General features: G+C 41.9%; 2 protein-coding genes across 2 annotated transcripts; both read right to left on the bottom strand.

Annotated features, from left to right (window-relative positions):
* Positions 1-9,439: 9,439 nt before the first annotated feature.
* Positions 9,440-17,382, bottom strand: abcg1 (ATP-binding cassette, sub-family G (WHITE), member 1). Its single transcript, XM_029446409.1, has 6 exons — positions 17,222-17,382; positions 11,768-11,891; positions 11,416-11,530; positions 10,565-10,710; positions 9,865-9,966; positions 9,440-9,685 (listed from the first exon to the last, which is right to left on the bottom strand). Exons 1-6 carry the CDS (start codon positions 17,380-17,382, stop codon positions 9,449-9,451), a joined length of 885 nt encoding a protein of 294 aa, XP_029302269.1. The 3' UTR covers positions 9,440-9,448.
* A 1,449-nt stretch (positions 17,383-18,831) lies between these two features.
* spcs2 (signal peptidase complex subunit 2) lies at positions 18,832-22,210 on the bottom strand. The gene is made up of 5 exons (XM_029447251.1): positions 22,072-22,210; positions 20,942-21,025; positions 20,706-20,866; positions 20,189-20,323; positions 18,832-19,515 (listed from the first exon to the last, which is right to left on the bottom strand). The coding sequence occupies exons 1-5, from the start codon at positions 22,111-22,113 to the stop codon at positions 19,329-19,331; spliced, it is 609 nt and encodes a 202-aa protein (XP_029303111.1). The 5' UTR covers positions 22,114-22,210; the 3' UTR covers positions 18,832-19,328.
* Between the last annotated feature and the right edge of the window lie 954 nt (positions 22,211-23,164).

The raw sequence follows: 23,164 nt of genomic DNA, 5'->3' as shown, positions 1-23,164 counted from the left end.
CACCTGCTCTTAACAAACACTACTTATACCTTACCTTACCTCTCTGGGAACCATCACCTTATCGTGGTGGAGAGGTTTGTGTGTCCCTATGAACCTGAGAGCTGTGTTGTCTGGAGCCTAGTGCTCCTGGTAGGGTCTCCCAAGGCAAATTGGTCTCAGGCGAGGGGCCAGACTAAGAATGGTTCAAAAACGACTTCATGAAAGAAAGGGAAAGGAAAGGAGAGACCCTGCCCGGAGGAAGCCCGGGGCCCCCGTCTGGAGCCAGGCCCAGAGGGAGGGCCCGACAGCGAGCGCCTGGTGGCCGGGTTTGCCACGGAGCCCGGTCGGGCACAGCCCGAAGAAGCTACGTGGTGCCTCCCATCCATCCATCCTGTGGGCCCACCACTCATGGGGAAAACCGCTGGGGTCGGGTGCGCTGTCACACGGGTGGCAGTGATGGTCAGGGACCTCGACGGACCAGACCCGGGCAGCAGAGGCTGGCTCTGGGGACGTGGAACGTCACCTCTCTGTGGGGGAAGGAGCCGGAACTAGTGCGGGAGGTGGATCGCTACCAGTTGGATCTGGTGGGGCTTACCTCCACGCACAGTCTTGGCTCTGGAACCGTACTCCTGGATAGGGGTTGGACTCTATTCTTCTCCGGAGTTGCCCAAGGTGTGAGGCCTCGGGCCGGGGTGGGGATACTCACTAGCCCCCGGCTGAGCGCCGCCACGTTGGAGTTTATCCCGGTGGACGAGAGGGTCGCCTCCCTACGCCTTCGGGTTATGGGGGGGAAAACTCTGACTGTTGTTTGTGCCTATGCCCCAAACCGCAGTTCTGAGTATTCGGCCTTCTTGGAGACCCTGAATGGAGCCCTGCAGGTGGCTCCAGTAGGGGACTCCGTAGTCTTGCTGGGAGACTTCAACGCACACGTGGGAAACGATGGAGACACCTGGAGAGGCGTGATTGGGAGGAAGGGCCTCCCTGATCTAAACCCGAACGGTCGTTTGTTGTTGGACTTCTGTGCTAGTCATGGAATGGCCATAACAAACACCATGTTCGAACATAAGGATGCTCATAAGTGCACGTGGTACCAGAGCACCCTAGGCCAAAGGTCAATGATCGATTTCGTAATCGTATCATCTGATCTGAGGCCGCATGTTTTGGACACTCGGGTGAAGAGAGGGGCGGAGCTGTCGACTGATCACCATCTGGTGGTGAGTTGGATCAAGGGGTGGGGGAAGACTCTGGACAGACCTGGTAAACCCAAACGGGTAGTGCGGGTGAACTGGGAACGTCTGGAGGAAGCCCCTGTCCTGGGGATCTTTAACTCACACCTCCGGCGGAGCTTTTCAGCCATCCCTGTGGAGGTTGGGGGCATTGAACCTGAGTGGGCGATGTTCAAAACCTCTATTGCTGAAGCTGCGGTGATGAGCTGTGGTCTCAAGGTCTTAGATGCCTCAAGGGGCGGTAACCCTCGAACACCGTGGTGGACCCCGGTGGTCAGGGAAGCCGTCCGACTGAAGGAGTCCTTCCGGGTTATGTTATCCGGGAGGACTCCGGAAACAGTTGCAGGGTATCGAAGGACTAGAAGGGCGGCAGCTTCTGCCGTGTCAGAGGCAAAGCAGCGGGTGTGGGAGAAGTTCGGAGAAGCTATGGAGAAGGACTTTCGGTCGGCACCAAGGTGCTTCTGGAAAACCATCCGGCACCTCAGGAGGGGGAAGCGAGGAACCATCCAAGCTGTGTACAGCAAGGGTGGGACCCTGCTGACTTCAACTGAGAAGGTTATCGGCCGCTGGAAGGAGCACTTTGAGGAACTCCTGAATCCGACTAACACGCCCTCTATGGTTGAGGCAGAGCTGGAAGCTGATGGGGGATCATCGTCAATTTCCCTGATGGAAGTCACTGAGGTAGTCAAACAACTCCACAGTGGCAAAGCCGCAGGGGTTGATGAGATCCGTCCAGAAATGCTGAAGGCTTTGGGTGTTGAGGGGCTGTCTTGGTTGACACGCCTCGTCAACATTGCGTGGAAGTCTGGGACAGTGCCTAGGGGTTGGCAGACCGGGGTGGTGGTTCCCCTATTTAAAAAGGGGGACCAGAGAGTGTGTGCCAACTACAGGGGTATCACACTTCTCAGCCTCCCTGGTAAAGTCTACTCCAAGGTACTGGAAAGGAGGGTTCGGCCGGTAGTCGAACCTCTGATTGAAGAGGAACAATGCGGATTCCGTCCTGGTCGTGGAACAACAGACCAACTCTTTACTCTTGCAAGGATCCTGGAGGGGGCCTGGGAGTACGCCCATCCGGTCTACATGTGTTTTGTGGATCTGGAGAAGGCGTATGACCGGGTCCCCCGGGTGATACTGTGGGAGGTGCTGCGGGAGTATGGGGTGAGGGGGTCACTTTTGAGGGCCATCCAATCCCTGTACGCCCAAAGCGAGAGTTGTGTCCGGATACTCGGCAGTAAGTCGGACTCGTTTCCCGTGAATGTTGGCCTCCGCCAGGGCTGCGCTTTATCACCAATCCTGTTCGTGATTTTCATGGATAGGATATCGAGGCGTAGTCGTGGAGGAGAGGGGTTGCAGTTCGGTGACCTGAGGATCTCATCGCTGCTCTTTGCAGATGATGTGGTCCTTATGGCATCATCGGTCTGTGACCTTCAACACTCACTGGATCGGTTCGCAGCCGAGTGTGCAGCGGTTGGGATGAGGATCAGCACCTCCAAATCTGAGGCCATGGCTCTCAGCAGGAAACCGGTGGATTGCCTACTCCAGGTAGGGAATGAGCCATTACCCCAAGTGAAGGAGTTCAAGTACCTCGGGGTCTTGTTCGCGAGTGAGGGGACAATGGAGCGAGAGATTGGCCGGAGAATCGGCGCAGCGGGGGCGGTATTACAGTCACTTTACCGCACCGTTGTGACGAAAAGAGAGCTGAGCCAGAAGGCAAAGCTCTCAATATACCGGTCGATCTTCGTTCCTACCCTCACCTATGGTCATGAAGGCTGGGTCATGACCGAAAGAACGAGATCACGGGTACAAGCGGCCGAAATGGGTTTTCTCAGACGGGTGGCTGGCGTCTCCCTTAGAGATAGGGTGAGAAGCTCAGCCATCCGTGAGAGACTCGGAGTAGAGCCGCTGCTCCTTTACGTTGAAAGGAGCCAGTTGAGGTGGTTCGGGCATCTAGTAAGGATGCCACCTGGGCGCCTCCCTAGGGAGGTGTTCCAGGCACGTCCAGCTGGGAGGAGACCCCGGGGAAGACCCAGGACTCGGTGGAGAGATTATATCTCCTCACTGGCCTGGGAACGCCTCAGGATCCCCCAGTCGAAGCTGGAGGATGTGGCCCGGAGAAGGGAAGATTGGGGTGCCTTACTGGAGCTGCTGCCCCCGCGACCCGATCCCGGATAAGCGGTAGACGATGGATGGATGGACCAGCGTAACACCGCCTGCTCTTAATGAACACTACTTAAACCTTACCTTATATCAATGTACACCAGCGTAACACCGCCTGCTCTTAACGAACACTACTTATACCTTACCTTACATCAACGTACACCAGCGTAACACCACCTGCTCTTAACAAACACTACTTATACCTTACCTTATATCAACGTACACCACCGTAACACCACCTGCTCTTAACAAACACTACTTATACCTTACCTTACATCAACGTACACCACCGTAACACCACCTGCTCTTAACAAACACTACTTATACCTTACCTTATATCAACGTACACCAGCGTAACACCACCTGCTCTTAATGAACACTACTTATACCTTACCTTATATCAACGTACACCAGCGTAACACCACCTGCTCTTAACGAACACTACTTATACCTTACCTTATATCAACGTACACCAGCGTAACACCACCTGCTCTTAACAAACACTACTTATACCTTACCTTATATCAACGTACACCAGCGTAACACCGCCTGCTCTTAACGAACACTACTTATACCTTACCTTATATCAACGTACACCAGCGTAACACCTCCTGCTCTTAACAAACACTACTTATACCTTACCTTATATCAACGTACACCAGCGTAACACCACCTGCTCTTAACAAACACTACTTATACCTTACCTTATATCAACGTACACCAGCGTAACACCACCTGCTCTTAACGAACACTACTTATACCTTACCTTATATCAACGTACACCAGCGTAACACCACCTGCTCTTAACGAATACTACTTATACCTTACCTTATATCAACGTACACCAGCGTAACACCACCTGCTCTTAATGAATACTACTTATACCTTACCTTATATCAACGTACACCAGCGTAACACCACCTGCTCTTAACAAACACTACTTATACCTTACCTTATATCAACGTACACCAGCGTAACACCACCTGCTCTTAACAAACACTACTTATACCTTACCTTATATCAACGTACACCAGCGTAACACCACCTGCTCTTAATGAATACTACTTATACCTTACCTTATATCAACGTACACCAGCGTAACACCACCTGCTCTTAACAAACACTACTTATACCTTACCTTATATCAACGTACACCAGCGTAACACCGCCTGCTCTTAACGAACACTACTTATACCTTACCTTATATCAACGTACACCAGCGTGTATTTTGTATACTCCATATTCTTATGCATTCGTCTGATACATTTTCTATTAGTTAGTGATGCGATATCAATAGATTAGACATGCGTATCTGTATATGTTCACTTTTCCGATCCGATGAAAAGTTGGACGTATTTGGACAAATATTCGTATGCGCCGGCACATGTTTCTGTCATACGGATAGGTGTGACAGGACCTTCACATTTAAAAAATGTTTGCAATATTTTGAGGTTCTGTTGTTTTAGGGAAACTAACATCATCTCTGTGTGGAGCAATGATGAGAATATCTTTATTGTATTATTATTATGATATTATTTATATATTATATCGAGACACTTTTTAGAATTTTACTTTTTCACAACTTTTTAGCGATATCGCAAGCTTTTTTTACTTTCGTAGTTTCACTCGATCATTTTTCAAATATATTTTGAATTTTCGGAGCTTTAACATTTTTGCAATATTTTTTAAATTTGATTACAAATTACAAAATGTTAGGCACTTCCACTGAAACTTTTTTTTGTGATATTTATACTCAGGATATTTTATGTGCAAATTGAAAATGTGTATAAAAATTAATTGGATAGAATCGCACTCTTACACACTGTTACAGCTCATATCCAACATTTACTGACCAGTAAAACTAATATTTCCTAATGTGTGTGTGTGTGTGTGTGTGTGTCTGAGGGGAGGTCATTATCAGCCCTCTGTGCTCCACACAAACTGGTCTCACTGGTTCACAGCTCGGAGGGAATTAGTGGAAAGTGTGGCTAATGTGAAGACGCCTCGGGGACAAACATGTTGACAGGCTGAAGTGACCTTTGACCTGAGGGACTTCACTAATGAGCTGCAGTGATGCAAACCTCCCAACTCCTCCGAGACATTTGCATCAGTCACACGTGAGAGTATGAGCGTCACTGTAGATTAGAGATGTTGTTTTCTATCATCTTCAATATGAAAAAATAACGTCTAAAGTCAGCCATTGTACTCACAAACAACCTTTAATATAACCTTCTTTTACAAGAATATTACTTTTGTTTTGGGGGGGATTAACATTGTCGTGTATTTCATTAAAAACAGATTAAAATACTGTTAATCTGCGTTTTAGTTAAAGCAGCTTCAGGTTTATTGGTTTTCAGCAGCTGATGGGTAACTATGAAGGAGACAAAAGTATGGTGGCCCGGAGAGCTCAAAACACTGCAATTTAAGCTGCACAAAACAAAAGCAAAGTAACCCTCTGAACTTCCTGTCCCATGTTCCTCACTGTGGCACCGTGTGTTTTTCCTGCAGCTCTGTGGAAACAGCACAATCAACTAAAGAATGTACTGTGTGCAGTATAATAACATCAGTAAAAAAACTTGAATTTCAAAAACTTGAGAAAGTTGAATTTCTTTGACAATTTCTTTAATAAAGATTGAAATAAAATGTCGATATAAACATTCTCCATGTGCCCTGGCAGGTTCAGAGAGCATTTTTTTTCTTTTAAAAGTCCCCACAATTACATCAATTATTATCGCTAGAAACTGTACAAACTGATATTATCGTCCGGATTGTTAAATTTCCGACGGTCCTCGAACGACACATGAGAAAAAAAAACAAACGCTACAAGTCGAAGAGACGACGACGTAGAAGAAAAACTGTTTCCAGGGGACACAAAAAAGTGATGCACGCACTTTAACAAAAGTCAGCCTGTACCATTAAATATACTATTTAGTCTGCCAGAAAACACTTAGTATGTCCCAATACATACCATGTGCCAAAAACACCAGGATGTACAACTGCTGCCACATTCTGCAGTCTGCAAGGTTTTCTGTTTCTGACCCACAATCCTTTGCACAGCAGATATATGAGCAAGAGGTGGTAGTATGTTACATTTGTCTGCATACTGCAAGCAACAGTACGCACATTGTAGTAGGGACGTCACAATACCAGAAATGTAGTAGTTGATACCAATACCAGTGAAATTCCAAGATTCTCGGTACTAAAATGTACTTCAACATACTTTATTACTTCAGACTGGTTTGTGTCAGGAAGTTAAATAGCTCATAATTCATCTAATATGTATTTTATATTTATGTGAAAACATCTGCAAACAACTGGATTTATTCAAGTTTCTCACCAAAAACTACATTTTACAAGATTATATTTTAACACATCATGATAACGTTATAATTGACCTTCCACCAGGACTAATTTTTACTGAATACAACCTGAACGCATCGTAATGTAACTCAATAGCTCCTCCATAGCCTGCTAACTGCTAACAATAGCTAGCTCTCCTGCAGATTTCAACACAGATTGTTGTTCACAATGTAACATTATCAGAAATATAGTTCATAGTGAGTTACTATGAACTACTATAATACTGAATAAATAAAGGTCGAGTGTGTGCGTCCTGTGAGACAGGTGGATATGATATGACAATACAGATATTTCATAAAAACACTAAAAACAAGCAGGGCTATTACATACAACCCATTAAAACACAGTGTCTGCTCCATTAGCCTACAAATAATAAAAAATATTATGTAATAATAATTGATAAAATATGTAAATATAGACCAGAAACAAGATATTTAAATTTGCTCGGCCCGACATTGACTGGCGGAGTTGACAGTTCAGTTATCCAGCACTACATGGTGAATGTGCTCTTGGACGGGTAGATACATGGTGGGCTAGTATAGAAATAAATACACTTAAGCTCATTAAAAATATGTCATCATAAGCATGCTTACGAATATGGACATTTGCTTAAAAATAATTTATATCGCTAAATTGGTACATTTAAATTGGACGATGCTACGACCAACCTGGCACTTCATACTCGCGTTAGTTTGGCTCCGGTCCACTCGTTTCACCATTACGTGCTAGTTCGCGTGTGTTTCTACAGATGGACAATGGATCCATTTCTTATTAAAGAGTTGCACAGCAGGTGGACAGAAACAAAGCGTGACACACGAGGAACATTAAGATCTGTCTTTGGAGCATCAAACCACAGCGGAGTCGAGAGGAAGATGCTGGAGATGGGGTTTGTGGACAGACAACAGCTGCTCCCGTTAAAAAACAAAGAGAAAGGTACGAGCCACACAAGACGAGTAAAGGAACATTCAAGACAAGTGGACAGAGGAGTTTGTATTTGTCCTCCACGAGTCGAACCCTTTGTGCTTAATGTGCAAACACACCGGCTCTGTTTCAAGAGAAGTCCATTTGGAGCCGCATTTCTAAACGACGCATCCAAAATTATTCTTCTGTTTCTGGACAACGAAGATTCAAACACAGGACAACTAACACAGCTGAACGATTAACTCAGGCATCCTTTGAGATCGCATGGAGTTTGGATCGGGCAAAGAACCTTCTCAGACTCAAACATTGTGAAACTGCTTTGTGGCTTCAGCAGAAATATTGTTTGCAGAGTTTGACAACATCGTCCCAGTATTAAGATAATCCTGCTTTTATTGAATGTATTGGTTGGGTTAGGGTTAGGTTTAGATATTCTTATTTCCTGTTGGGTTTGAACGTGTCAACGGGACGCCGTTAGTCTTGAGCACCTTGATACCTGTAGGGTACTTGTGGTACTTATGGTACCTGGGGTAATTGTGGTATTGTGGTACCTGCAGTATTTATGGTACCTGCAGTACTTGTGGTAACTGCATTACTTGTGGTACCTGCGGTACTTGTGGTACCTGCAGTACTTGTGGTACCTGCAGTACTTGTGGTACCTGCATTACTTGTGGTACCTGTGGTACTTGTGGTACACAGAACCAGCCTATTTTGCCTGGGTCTGGTCCGTCGAGGTCCCTGACCATCATTGCCACCCGTGTGACAGCGCACCCGACCCCAGCGGTTTTTCCCATGAGTGGGTGGGCCAACAGGATGGATGGATGGGAGGCATCACGTAGCTTCTTCGGGCTGTGCCCGACCGGGCTCCGTGGCAAACCCGGCCACCAGGCGCTCGCTGTCGGGCCCTCCCTCTGGGCCTGGCTCCAGACGGGGGCCCCGGGCTTCCTCCGGGCAGGGTCTCTCCTTTCCTTTCCCTCTGTATCATGAAGTCGTTTTTGAACCATTCTTAGTCTGGCCCCTCGCCTGAGACCAATTTGCCTTGGGAGACCCTACCAGGAGCACTAGGCTCCAGACAACACAGCTCTCAGGTTCATAGGGACACAAACCTCTCCACCACGATAAGGTGATGGTTCCCAGAGAGGATTTTAAGGTTTTTAAACATTGAAATAATTTAAGGATTTTAAGGATTTAAACTATCTTTAAAGTTTTAAAGGATTTTAAGTATTTTACAATTTTAGGTATTTTAAGTTTTTTAATTATTTTAAGGTTTATTAAAAGAGTCGGATTACGTAACGTCACCTGGAAGGGCACGTCGGCCATCGTCTTGGCCAGGAAATAAGCCTTCAGACTGTACCAGTAGTTCAGATGTTCCCTCAGAAAAAAAAAAACTAATTGTTTTATCTTCCATCTTATATTGTGCATTCTATGTATTCCATTTCGTTTTATCTTTTTCTTATTTTATAAGGTGTTTTTTATTTTCCATATTATTTCCCATTAAATTATTATCATATTTATATTATATTTATGTCTATTTCCCCTAATCTTTAAAGCATTATGTGATGCATAAAACGTATTTTAAAATTAATTAATTAATACAATTAATAAATACATGAAATAAAAACATAATAAAATATTTGTTTACTAACATGTTGTCTTGATTGGAAAAAAACAAATACCACACGGTAAAAATACTCTGTTACTGTTACTTATTTATTCTTGTGTTTATTCCTCTTTATATTTCTTATTCTTCTACAGATGTATACTTTCTCATGGCTAAGACTCCATAGAGTAGAAGAAGAAGAAAGTAATCACGTGAAGTTCAAGTACCTCCGACTGCAGTGCTTGAGTAAACACATGACGTGATGTTGGGACTCACATGTGAGCACTGTGGGCATCAGAGCAGCGAACATCAGGAACAACATGGAGAAGAAGAGGAACCCGGAGTTACTGAGAACTTTTTTGGCCTCATTCCCAATGCCGAGGTACAACAGACCAATCAGGACGTCGATCCCGATGTGAGAGGAGATCCTCAGGTGAGTCAGCACCTGCTCCACCAAAGACAGTTTCAGGAATGAGTCCTAAACCCTGACATGAGTCAGCATCATGAGTCCTAAACCCTGACATGAGTCAGTGTTATGAGTCCTAAACCCTGACATGAGTCAGCGTCATGAGTCCTAAACCCTGAAAGATTTTCAGTCCACCAGGCGTCGCTGTGTTTTCTTACCGAGTCTCTGAGGATGCTGAGGAAGGTTCTTTTGAAGAGGATGGAGAACTGAGTCACACAGCTGGCTGAGAAACTGTGACAACCTTCAGACGAAGCACTCTCCTGAGACAAATAAGAGACTCAATAACTAACAAATAAAGACATTAAATACATTGAGCTATCTCTCATTTAAGGTGAGACACAAAAACAAGTTCTCTCATGCCAATTTGAGATTTTCAAAACTCCAAAATCCACATTCAGAGTTTATGTTTCTGACTTTGTGTGTTTGTAGATTTCTCCCAAACTCACAACAGTTACATTACATAATGCCTCATTTACATATTTAAACATGAACACTTGTAATATAAACAGTACTTGTGTTAATGCGAGTAATGAAGTGGGGAAGTGTCAGCTGATATCTATTAATTTTTATCCTGAACATAAAAGTTAATTCGTGATTTCTTTATCGTATATTTACGACTTTAATCTTGGGAATTCCAAGTATGTTTCTCAAATTGTTTACCTCCTTCCCAAACTCCTTACTTTTCTTTTTTAACCTATAATGGTGTTAACAAACTGTCGAGGTCACTTTGAAAACAGCCAAATTAATGTTTTATTTTGAAAAGCCAACTGTTTCCTGTGGGAGAACTGTACAATCTGAAGAGGTCAAACTGGTTTGCTGTATCTTAAAGTGTTAAAGTGTGGTGCGTTTATTTTTCACCTCCTCTGTGCGCTGCCACAGGAGTGGGTGGAGGTTTATGTCTCCGTTCAGCTCCGTCTGATAATCTCTCTCACACTTTCTCTCCTGCACGGCTTTCACCAGCCGGACCGTCTGATCTCCGTATTGTCCCGACGCCACCTCCATCACTGAACACACATCAGAATATCATTTAAAACTGCTTCTCCTCCCAAAGCCCTTAATGGCCAGGTGTTACGACTCGGACACAGGGAAGGAAGACTCAATTGCATGACTCCAGACAAGGGTAAAGTGTAGAATAAACCAACCACTAAAATTACAACTCAAAACGCTCACAAGGAGGATATACAAATTTATCTGAAAAGCACACTTCATGGAACACTGGCAGTTGCACATGATCTCACAAGGATATGACGAGACGAACTGGCACAAGACAAGGGGAGGCAGGACAATTTATACAAGAGGTGAGTGGGAACAGGTGGAAACAATCAGGGGCGGGGCAGACGCTGATGATGGCGGGAAACCACACAAAGACAGGAAGTAAACACAAGACATGACACAAGGGAGGTGAATTCTTGAAAATAAAACAGGAACACAAATCCAGAGTCATGACACCAGGCATCTGATCTTTATTACTCTTGTCTTAAGCTTATAGTTAGGGCTGGCTCAGGCTTGCCTAGTTATACTTCTATAGGCTTAGACTTATGTATAATTTGTTATAATTGGTTATATAAATGCAATTTGATTTATTGAATGATTCATGAATATCTTTGTTTGATATTGCAGTGAGTACAGTAGTGCGGTGAACATAGAAGAATTCAAGATCAGAGGTCCTGCAGGGTGAAGTCGGACGTCAATCAGAAATGTAAACTTACCGAAGTCTGCAGGGTTGTGGTAGGTGGGGCAGTTGAGTCCGAGCTCTCTCAGGTAGGGAACAAGACTGCAGACTTTCCCCCTGTAGTTGCACTGACCCTGACTCAGCACGTACAGCTGCAACACACAAAACAGCATCAAACTGTTTATTTCAATCATTTAATTTTTTTGGTATCAAATTGGGTATCGAGAATTGTGGATATTCACAGGTTTTAGTGTCGAATTCTAAATTTCTAGAATCCTGACATCCCTCCTGTTGACAAAATCGATTGAGAGTATAATGGGACTAAGATTTGTTTAGTCGAGGTCAGCGCTTGTGTGTGTGTGTGTGTGTGTGTGTGCATGTGTGTGTACCTTGTCGAACAGTTCGAACAGCTTGGCGCTAGGTTGGTGGATGGTGCAGATGACAGTTCTTCCTCCCTGAGCGAGAGCTTTGAGCAGACACACCACCTGGAAACAGGACGAGATGTCCAGACCACTGAGAAAGAATAAATATAAATAATATATCATTATTTTCTGTATATTAAATGCTCTGAGTATCTTCATGTCTCTACAGACTGAGATGTGTGACTGATATATAATATAAAATATAATATAATATAATATAATATAATATAAAATAATATGATATGATACATATACATACAGGACCTCTCTGGGAACCATCACCTTATCGTGGTGGAGAGGTTTGTGTGTCCCTATGAACCTGAGAACTGTGTGTTTAGTGCTCCTGGTAGGGTCTCCCAAGGCAAATTGGTCTCAGGCGAGGGGCCAGACTAAGAATGGTTCAAAACAACTTCATGAAAAAAAGGGAAAGGAAAGGAGAGACCCTGCCCGGAGGAAGCCCGGGGCCCCCGCCTGGAGCCAGGCCCAGAGGGAGGGCCCGACAGCGAGCGCCTGGTGGCCGGGTTTGCCTCGGAGCCCGGTCAGGCACAACCCGAAGAAGCTACGTGGTGCCTCCCATCCATCCATCCTGTGGGCCCACCACTCATGGAAAAAACCGCTGGGGTCGGGTGCACTGTCACACGGGTGGCAGTGATGGTCAGGGACCTCGAGGGACCAGACCCAGGCAAAATAGGCTGGCTCTGGGTACGTGGAACGTCACCTCTCTGTGGGGGAAGGAGCCGGAACTAGTGTGGGAGGTGGAGCGCTACCAGTTGGATCTGGTGGGGCTTACATCTACGCACAGTCTTGGGTCTGGAACCGTACTCCTGGATAGGGGTTGGACTCTATTCTTCTCCGGAGTTGCCCAAGGTGTGAGGCGTCAGGCGGGTGTGGGGATACTCACAAGTCCCCGGCTGAGCACCGCTACATTGGAGTTCACCGCGGTGGACGAGAGGGTCGCCTCCCTATCCCTTCGGGTTATGGGGAGGAAAACTCTGACTGTTGTTTGTGCCTATGCCCCAAACCTCAGTTCGGAGTATTCGGCCTGCTTGGAGACCCTGAATGGAGCCCTGCAGGGGGCTCCAGTTGGGGACTCGGTAGTCTTGTGAAGAGAGGAGCGGAGCTGTCAACTGATCACCATCTGGTGGTGAGTTGGATCAAGGGGTGGGGGAACACTCTGGACAGACCTGGGAAGCCCAAACGGGTAGTGCGGGTGAACTGGGAACGTCTGGAGGAAGCTTCTGTCCTGGAGATCTTCAACTCACACCTCCGGCGGAGGTTGGGGGCATTGAACCTGAGGGGGCGATATTCAAAACCTCTATTGCTGAAGCTGCAGTGATGAGCTGTGGTCTCAAGGTCTTAGATGCCTCAAGGGGCGGTAACCCTCGAACACCGTGGTGGACCCCGGTGGTCAGGGAAGTCGTCCGACTGAAGAAGGAGTCCTTCCGGGTTATGTTATCCAGGAGGACTCCGGAAACAGTTGCAGTGTACCGAAGGACTAGAAGGGCGGCAGCCTCTGCCATGTCAGAGGCAAGCAGCGGGTGTGGGAGAAGTTCGGAGAAGATATGGAGAAGGACTTTCGGTCAGCACCAATGGTGCTTCTGGAAAACCATCCATCACCTCAGGGGGGGGAAGCGGGGAACCATCCAAGCTGTGTACAGCAAGGGTGGGACCCTGCTGACTTTGACTGAGAAGGTTGTCGGGCGGTGGAAGGAGCACTTTGAGGAACTCCTGAATCCGACTAACTATGGTAGAGGCAGAGCTGGAAGCTGATGGGGGATCATCGTCAATTTCTCTGATGGAAGTCACTGAGGTAGTCAAACAACTCCACAGTGGCAAAGCCGCAGGGGTTGATGAAATCCGTCCAGAAATGCTGAAGGCTTTGGGTGTTGAGGGGCTGTCTTGGTTGACACGCCTCGTCAACATTGCGTGGAAGTCTAAGACAGTACATAGGGGGTGGCAGACCGGGGTGGTGGTTCCCCTATTTAAAAAGGGGGACCAGAGAGTGTGTGCCAACTACATGGGTATCACACTTCTCAGCCTCTCTGGTAAAGTCTACTCCAAGGTACTGGAAAGGAGGGTTCGGCCGGTAGTCGAACCTCTGATTGAAGAGGAACAATGCGGATTCCGTCCTGGTCGTGGAACAACGGACCAACTCTTTACTCTCGCAAGGATCCTGGAGGGGGCCTGGGAGTACGCCCATCCGGTCTACATGTGTTTTGTGGATCTGGAGAAGGCGTATGACCGGGTCCCCCGGGTGATACTGTGGGAGGTGCTGCGGGAGTATGTTTTACTGCATTGTATTTTAATATTACTAATGTGTGAATATATCTACTAAATATTACTAATGTGTGAATATATCTACTGAATATATCTACTAAATATTACTAATGTGTGAATATATCTACTAAATATTACTAATGTGTGAATATATCTACTACATATTACTAATGTGTGAATATATCTACTAAATATTACTAATGTGTGAATATATCTACTACATATTACTAATGTGTGAATATATCTACTAAATATTACTAATGTGTGAATATATCTACTAAATATTACTAATGTGTGAATATATCTACTAAATATTACTAATGTGTGAATATATCTACTACATATTACTAATGTGTGAATATATCTACTACATATTACTAATGTGTGAAATATTACTAATGTGTGAATATATCTACTACATATTACTAATGTGTGAATATATCTACTAATACTAATGTGTGAATATATCTACTACATATTACTAATGTGTGAATATATCTACTACATATTACTAATGTGTGATAAATGAACCACTTTTATAGTCAAGTTTAAATATCAATGAAAACTAAAACAGACTCTTTTTTCATTCCTCACATGAAGATATATTTTAATGTAGACTTTTACATATCTGATTCTTGACTTCTGGAGAACTTTTTCACTCTTTTCTTTTCTCGAGGACGAACAGGAAGTTCTGTGTGACTGAAGAGATTATCTGTTGTTATGTATGTGGACATCATCCTGCTGCTATATATGGCACTAATCTGCCTCATACAGGTCAGGTCGGACACACCGCACGTATATATGTAAATATATATATTTACATATATGTAAATATATATCTCTATATATTTATATATACATATATATATAAATGTATATATATATTTATATGTAAATATAAATGTATATATATTTATAGATACATATATATTTATATATATATGTAAATATATATGTATATTTATATATAAATATTTATTTTTGTATGTAAATATATATGTATATTTATATATACAAATTTATATATATGTATCTATATTTACATATATATTTATATGTATATTTATGTATACATATTTATATATATGTAAATATATATGTGTATATATTTACATATACATATTTATATATGTATATAAATATATTACTAATATATATATATTATATATATATTTACATGTATATATAAATATATTTATATATTTACATATATACTTATACATATGTAAATATATATATATTTATATACATATGTAAATATATATATTTACATATATATATATAAGTAAATATATATTAATATATTTATATATTTACATATATATATATTCATATATTTAAATATATTTGTATATATATTTATATGTACGTATACATATATTTATATATGTATATAAATATATATACATATGTATATCTATGTAAACATGTATATATACATAACATTACAGGTTATTTGACAAAGAAACATGTATGTATATATATCTATATATCTATATAGATATATATATAATGGACGAATATATATATATATATATATATATATATATATATATATATATATACGTCCATTATATACGTCTACTACTATTAATATACAGAGGTATAAACCGTTGAGTGTCCGAATATTTGTCCTTTATGTCCCCAGTATTTGTCCATCATTTCCCCAGTATTTGTCTAGTAGGTCCCCAGTATTTGTCCAGTATTTGTCTAGTAGGTCCCCAGTATTTGTCCAGCATGTCCCCAGTATTTGTCCATTATGTCCCCAGTATTTGTCCAGCATGTCCCCAGTATTTGTCTAGTAGGTCCCCAGGATTTGTCCAGTATTTGTCTAGTATGTCCCCAGTATGTCCAGTGTGTCCCCAGTATTTGTCCAGCATGTCCCCAGTATTTGTCCATTATGTCCCCAGTATTTGTCTAGTAGGTCCCCAGCATTTGTCCAGTATTTGTCCAGTATGTCCCCAGTATGTCCAGTGTGTCCCCAGTATTTGTCCAGTATGTCCCAAGTATTAGTCTAGTATGTCCAGTATGTCCCCAGTATTTGTCAAGTATGTCCCCAGTATTTGTCCAGTATGTCCAGTATGTCCCCAGTATTTGTCCAGTATGTCCCCAGTATTTGTTTAGTATGTCCAGTATGTACCCAGTATTTGTCCAGTATGTTCCCAGTATGTGTCCAGTATGTCCCCAGTATTTGTCCATTATGTCCCCAGTATTTGTCCAGCATGTCCCCAGTATTTGTCTAGTAGGTCCCCAGGATTTGTCCAGTATTTGTCTAGTATGTCCCCTGTATTTGTCTTGTATGTCCAGCATGTCCCCAGTATTTGTCCAGTATGTCCCCTGTATTTGTCTTGTATGTCCAGCATGTCCCCAGTATTTGTCCAGTATTTGTCCAGTATTTGTCCAGTATGTCCCCAGTATGTCCCCAGTATTTGTCCAGTATGTCCCCAGTATTTGTCCAGTATGTCACCAGTATTTGTCCAGTATGTCCCCAGTATTTGTCCAGTATTTGTCCAGTATGTCCCCAGTATTTGTCCAGTATGTCACCAGTATTTGTCCAGTATTTGTCCAGTTTGTCCCCAGTATTTGTCTAGTAGGTCCCCAGTATTTGTCCAGTATGTCCCCAGTATTTGTCTTGTAGGTCCCCAGTATTTGTCCAGTACCGGTATGTCCCCAGTATTTGTCCAGTATTTGTCCAGTATGTCCCCAGTATTTGTCCAGTATTTGTCCAGTAGGTTCCCAGTTTTTGTCCAGTATTTTTCCAGTATGTCCTCAGTATTTGTCCAGTATGTCCCCAGTATTTGTCCAGTATATCCCCAGTATTTGTCCAGTATTTGTCCAGTATGTACCCAGTAATTTTCCAGTATGTCCCCAGTATGTCCCCAGTATTTGTCCTGTATGTCACCAGTATTTGTCCAGTATTTGTCCAGTATGTACCCAGTATTTGTCCAGTATTTGTCCAGTTTATCCCCAGTATTTGTCCAGTATTTGTCCAGTATTTGTCCAGTTTATCCCCAGTATTTGTCCAGTATGTCCCCAGTATGTCCCCAGTATTTGTCCAGTATGTCCCCAGTATGTCCCCAGTATGTCCCCAGTATTTGTCCAGTACGTCACCAGTATTTGTCCAGTATTTGTCCAGTATGTCACCAGTATTTGTCCAGTATTTGTCCAGTTTGTCCCCAGTATTTGTCCAGTATTTGTCCAGTATTTGTCCAGTATGTCCCCAGTGTGTTGTGAGTACTCACCATGATGATGGCGTTGGTGACGGTGGGGTTGTGGACGAACCAGGCATCCATCAGACAGGCCATAGCTGAGAGACAGAAACACTCTGCTGCCTCACTGATCACTGCTCACAAACCCTGCCCCTGCACACTAACCCCGCCCCCTGTCTGCTGATAGTTTCATCTTTAACCCCCTAACATACTGATTTCTCTGATATCAGCTGTACATCTGGATCGGAATTGAACTTTTTACTGTTTTCAGCAGATTGAGACATTTTCTCATGTTTGGGACAAACACCTGCTGTTTCCATGATTCCTGCTCAAACTGTATTATACAACAGTCACACACCTCACTGTGTGGAGACATGAAGATAAATCCTCCTCACATTATACTGTATATATATATATATATATATATATATATATATATATATATATATATATATATATATATATATAAATATACAGGGAATAATTAATGTTTGTTTACATAAGTCATTACGTAAACAAACATTTAAAGGGTTAAAATAAAGAATATCTGTAGTTCTGATCAGGACTGGTCCTTTACAGCTCACCCAGAATGCAGCAGCCCGTCTTTAACCCCCCCCAGTTCTCCCACAATGCACCACTCCCTTCACTGGTTACCAGTAGCTGCTCCAGACTCTGGTGCTGGTCCACCGTGCTGAGTGGATCAGGTCTTTCCTACATCACCAGCTCCCTCACTGTGATGGGACCCCCCCCCTCAAATAAAACCTGTTTGCTGTCCTGCTGCTAAACATGGAACGAGCTGATTGATGTCAGGTGAGCAGGAAGTCTGCACACCTTCTGTAAAGTGTAAACATAATCTTTTTATTTCAAATGTTCATTTTACTGGTTGTTCTAAAATGTTTAATTCATTTGTCACAGAAATCTCAAAAGTCACTAAAACTAAAAGTTTCTGCTGTTTTGTTTTGTTTGTTCTCTCTTCGTGTGTCGAGTCCTTTTCTTTTAAAATTTTCTTGTTAGTTCAAAATAGTTTCTATTGTTTTTCTTTAAATAATAAAATCAGTTTGAATGTGAAATATTTTGAAACCTCTGAAGCTTAACCCCACCAGGCGGGTTTAAAACGCACCTCGTCCTAAAGCCAGAAACTGAAAACACAAACTATCAGATTTTCAACTTTCCCACGATCCTTGAACACATCACAAGAATTTGGAAAAATAACAAAATACAAGTTAAAAATAGTGAATTTATTGAATCTAAATCCCTTTATTCTACAGGTTGTTTAAAACAAACGCTCCTCAGCACGACTGTGAAAAATGTTTTATATTTAGATCAAATGTTATTAAAATAATCCAAAGAACAACTTTTATGATTTATTGCATTACAACCGTTTTCCTTCTCTCGACCTGCAGCCGTGACTGAGCCGCTTCCCAACAGCTGCAGGACTTTTATTGTGGAACATGTGACAGGAAGTGCCGCGCGTGAACACAGAGCAGCAGCGCCACCTGCAGGATGAACTGCGCCGCTCATAAAAACAATAAGAAACGTCAAACGTGTCGGTAACAATCTCCATCTTTAATATGTTCACACACTTGTTTCAGACTCGGGGAGAAGAAATAATAAAAACATTCCAAATGTAAGTTTGGTCGACATTCGGTCCACTTCCTGTTGCGAGGCATCAATAGGTCTTCTTAGTTTAGCACGAAGCTAATCTGCCGTAAACAGTGTTAGCGCTCACAAAACATTTCTACATTTTTAACTTCATTGAGAACAAGCAGGAAGTCTTGTTGCTATTATGGGATGGAACAAGCTGAATGCTTTTTAACGAGCTGCTGCAGAACTTGAATCATCAGAGCTACGCTTCATTTCTATTAGCATTCAGGTTTTTTTATTCAAATCGATAATCGTTCACAAAAATGTCCAAAATTGAAGCAAACGTCCCGAAGACGAATGTTTAGTCTCCATAATGAGAAACGACGAAGAGGAATCTGAAGACACTGAACGTTTCTCTCTTGATGTTTCACTAATGTGTTTGTTTCCTGATCTGCGTTTTATTTGCTCTTCTTGTCTGCGCTCAGCGTGTCGTGCAGTTTAGAAACGCACTTCTCAAACTGATCCATGGCCAGCGTCCCGTCCTCGTCGAAGAACGCCGACACCGACTTTGTGAATTCGGTGTCCCGCGTGTTCCTCGACTTCCCGTCGGTGAAGGAGACTCGGAGGGTGTACTGGTCATCGAACCTGAGAGACACAAATGATATCATGTAAACGTTACGGAGGAGCTGCAGTTTACAGGAAAACTAAAAGATCTTTAAACACTGAACCATCAGAAAGTCAAATACTCTGGTGCATTCAACATGTTACTTAAGTTTAAGTGTTAACGCAAAAACCTCAAAATTATTTAACAGATTCAAAATATTAGAGAAGAAGCAGCAAATCCTCACATTTAAAATGAATTAACTAATCGACAAACTGAATAATCCTGTCAGCTGCATTTCTACTTTCACTTCATTTATCGTCAGATTTTCTCCTTTCCGACGGTCCGTGAACACATCACGTGTGCCGCTGAACTCGACTAAGTTTAAAATAGTGATTTTATTTAATCAGAATCACTTTATTCTACATGTTTTATTTAACATAAAGACAAGTTTGTAAAAATGTAAAGAAACACTTTATTTTGTAAACACTTCTGTGCTCTCGGGAAAATGTTTAAGATTTGTAAAAGAAAGAAAACTTTTATGATTTAAGGCATTATCTCAGCATATAAACATCATTATACATTTGTATTTATTATTAATTGTATTTTACGTAATGAGTTTTATACGCATTGTTAAATGTATTTTCCACATTTTCTAGGTTTCAGGTGCAACAAACAACACTACAGAAGAGAAGTGCATGCTGGGTAAAGACCGACCGTTTGAGGGAGGAGGAGAGCTGCCACGTGTGATCCGGATCCATCCCGGCCGGATCTTTCTGCAGCGACACGAGGAAGATGTTCTTCTCTTTGTACGACGTGTACAGAGTCAGGATGCCCATCATGATGAAGTACGTGAGGAGGAGTTAGGGAGCGTGAGAGCAACAACAAATATTACAACCAAATACACAAAGACGATTATATTATATTATATATTATCATCACAATAAAAAGACAATTAAATGCCATTAAATATACGTGATTACCATGAAAAATTCAAACCAAAGCCACCGACATCGAGTACAGAATAAATACAATAATAAATGAGGCGTTGTTACACTGAGACATAAATTAAATAAGCATTATCATAAAAATAATACATTACATTTTATTAAAGCTTAATAAATATGACATTTATGAATAATCGATTATAAATGTTATGATTCTGCCCGTCAACGGGAAAGTGCCCCTTGCTGAGGGGTTACTGAGGGAGGGGGGGGCTCAGGTGGAAGGATATGAGATGACGCAGCAGGCGAGGATGGGCCTGGACTCGGGGAAGGGGTGCAGGAAGTCCCAGACGAGCGCCAACATGGCGAACAGACAGGAAACCGTGCAGACCATCAGACGGCCGTCCACCAGACCGAAGTTCTCCACGTAACAGTACTTCTCCAGCAGCACCTGAAGGGGGCGTCACACTGGATCAACCACACACTTTATTATTACATGTGACGACCTTTCAGAATAAAAGCTGACCTTCTTGGCCGCGTCGTCCAGAGAGTTCTTCACAGCCGCTCCGTCCCATTTATCGATCTTCACCGGCTTCTCATCGATTCTCCACTAAAACAAATATCATCGATTACAACTCGCTTCACTTTGTATGACCACTTCCTGTCCAGTTTTTCATGTTTCTATCATTTCATTGTTCAGATTAAAGAAAAACACGTTTTGATTTGTTTTAAAACAGAAAATGATGTTTCAGACGTTTCAACACCAACGAGACGCTGAATGTTTATTTATTATTAGATCAGACATCCTTTATGTTGTTGTATTGATCCTGAGAGGTGCTGCAGCAATAACATTATAAAGTAATTATACTTAATGTACTCATATAGAAATATAGAATTAAATGGGTTAGGCTTAGGTTTTTTTATTTTAAATCAGACACAGTATTAATAATAAAAATGCATCAAAATCAATGTTGTTGCTAATCATTCACTGAGAAAATATAAATACTCAATAATTATGTAAACAAAGTAGCATTTAAGGGGTTAAATTATGAATATTTGGTAGTTATGCTCAGGACTGAAGTAAAAGAGGAACATAATATTAATATAGTTTTAGAGAAGTCTTTGACGCGGAGGACATGAGAGCAACCTTTTGAAAGTGAGACAATTGGGAAGAATACAATATCTTTCTGATTGATGCACATTCCTTCTTATTACTGTCATGAAGTACACACAACACGGGAGGAGTATGTGCACCAACATGTGTTGTTTACAACCCAAATAAACTTAAATGGCCTGTTTTCTGTATGGAGTTTGGTGCAGCACACTGAGCAGCTGCAGTGTGTAACAGCTGGAAATGATAAACTAAACAAACTGCTGCAGTTTGAACACCGCTTGATGAACGCGAACAGCAGACTCAAACAAAGCTTCCCCTCTTCATGAACTCGGTTCATTTTTGTTGTCGTTTCATTTTAATTATTAAAAAATACATGTACTTCAGCCTGCTAACGTTAGCTTAGCTGGCTAACATTAGCAGCATAGCCGCAGAGAACGAAGCTCTCCCGGATCAGAACTCCCCGCTACAACAGTCGGACTTCAGTAAGAAAATAAAAACTTCTCTTCACAGCGGACTGAAAACAATACAACTTTAATCCTCACTTTTTCCAGAATTCCACTCTTTCCGTTCCTCGCAGCAGCCATTTTCTTCACTTCCGCTACGACTACGGCACCTGTGATCTGGACGCATCTGATTGGCTCTCACCGAGATTTGAACGACCGATCACGTTTCGCGTGCGCGTGCCCGTGGCATCAGCAGCGTGTGCTTTTTCTTCTTCTCGCACACAGATGAAGAAATGAGTGTTATTAGAGTTGTGTGTTATTATTGAAGATGTATTGATATTTACATATTCACATGTTTTATCACTACATTTTAATTTGTGTGAACAAAAAGTTTATCATTTTCCTTTCAAATAGCAAAGAAAACCTTTATTTTTAATGAAACAAAATGATAACGTGGCTCTTTATTTCATGAAAACACACAAAAATAGAATAAATAAAAATAAAGACATTTGATGATCTCAATCAGTTTAACATTGAAAGATATAATCCATAACATTCCCTAAGTTTTAGTACGTTTTCTTTAAGTCTATTCAAAAACAAATGAGAATCATAAGTTTTGACACATTGCTGATGTAAATATATTTACACATATAGTTCTGTAAATGGGTTTAAAACTACAATACAAACAAGAAACTAATCGAGCTACATCTTTTAAGATTAAAGATAATTATTTGTTGTTTTTGAAAATAAATGACTTTTAAATTTGATAAAACATGTGAAACATGAAAATATCAGGAATATTGTGGATTATATTGTTAAATGTTTGAAACTGAGTGACTCAGTAAAAAGTACGTTAATATTTTCATTGGTTTTGCTTTGATGATATAAAATGGTAGAACGTTGTTGAGATGTTTTTCTGTCTCCACTCTTGTTGTGTCTTTGCATGTTTACATATTATTATTATTATTATTATTATTATTATTATCATCTGTACAGCTGAACAAAACATCTTGCATCTCGTTCAGAAATCATTTCTTTATAATTCCAGCACAGAAAACTTCCTGAACTAAAAGTCTATTATATTTATATACTATCATAATTCAGCTGTGCAGGTATTTATACTCTACATTTAAACTGATGCATAACTATTATTTATGATTATTATAAATCATAAATATTATAAACGTTACAA

The sequence above is a fragment of the Cottoperca gobio genome, chromosome 13 (assembly GCF_900634415.1).
Source record: "Cottoperca gobio chromosome 13, fCotGob3.1, whole genome shotgun sequence".
NCBI lineage: Eukaryota > Metazoa > Chordata > Actinopteri > Perciformes > Bovichtidae > Cottoperca > Cottoperca gobio.
The sequence above is the reverse complement of the archived record's forward strand: the minus strand, read 5'-3'. Positions and strand labels throughout refer to the sequence as shown.

Bases quoted from the DNA above. Each gene is read 5' to 3' on its own strand.
- abcg1 (XM_029446409.1), bottom strand. From the start codon at position 17,382: ATGGCCTGTCTGATGGATGCCTGGTTCGTCCACAACCCCACCGTCACC. The intron at 11,892-17,221 runs GTGACATACTGG...ATTCTTTCTCAG, and splicing joins CAAATACTGGACAAATACTG to TGGTCTGGACATCTCGTCCT. The intron at 9,686-9,864 runs GTAAGAAAACAC...TTGGTGGAGCAG, and splicing joins TCAGCATCCTCAGAGACTCG to GTGCTGACTCACCTGAGGAT.
- spcs2 (XM_029447251.1), bottom strand. From the start codon at position 22,113: ATGGCTGCTGCGAGGAACGGAAAGAGTGGAATTCTGGAAAAA. The intron at 20,867-20,941 runs GTCAGCTTTTAT...CGCCCCCTTCAG, and splicing joins TGGACGACGCGGCCAAGAAG to GTGCTGCTGGAGAAGTACTG. The intron at 19,516-20,188 runs GTCGGTCTTTAC...TGTGTCTCTCAG, and splicing joins CTCTCCTCCTCCCTCAAACG to GTTCGATGACCAGTACACCC.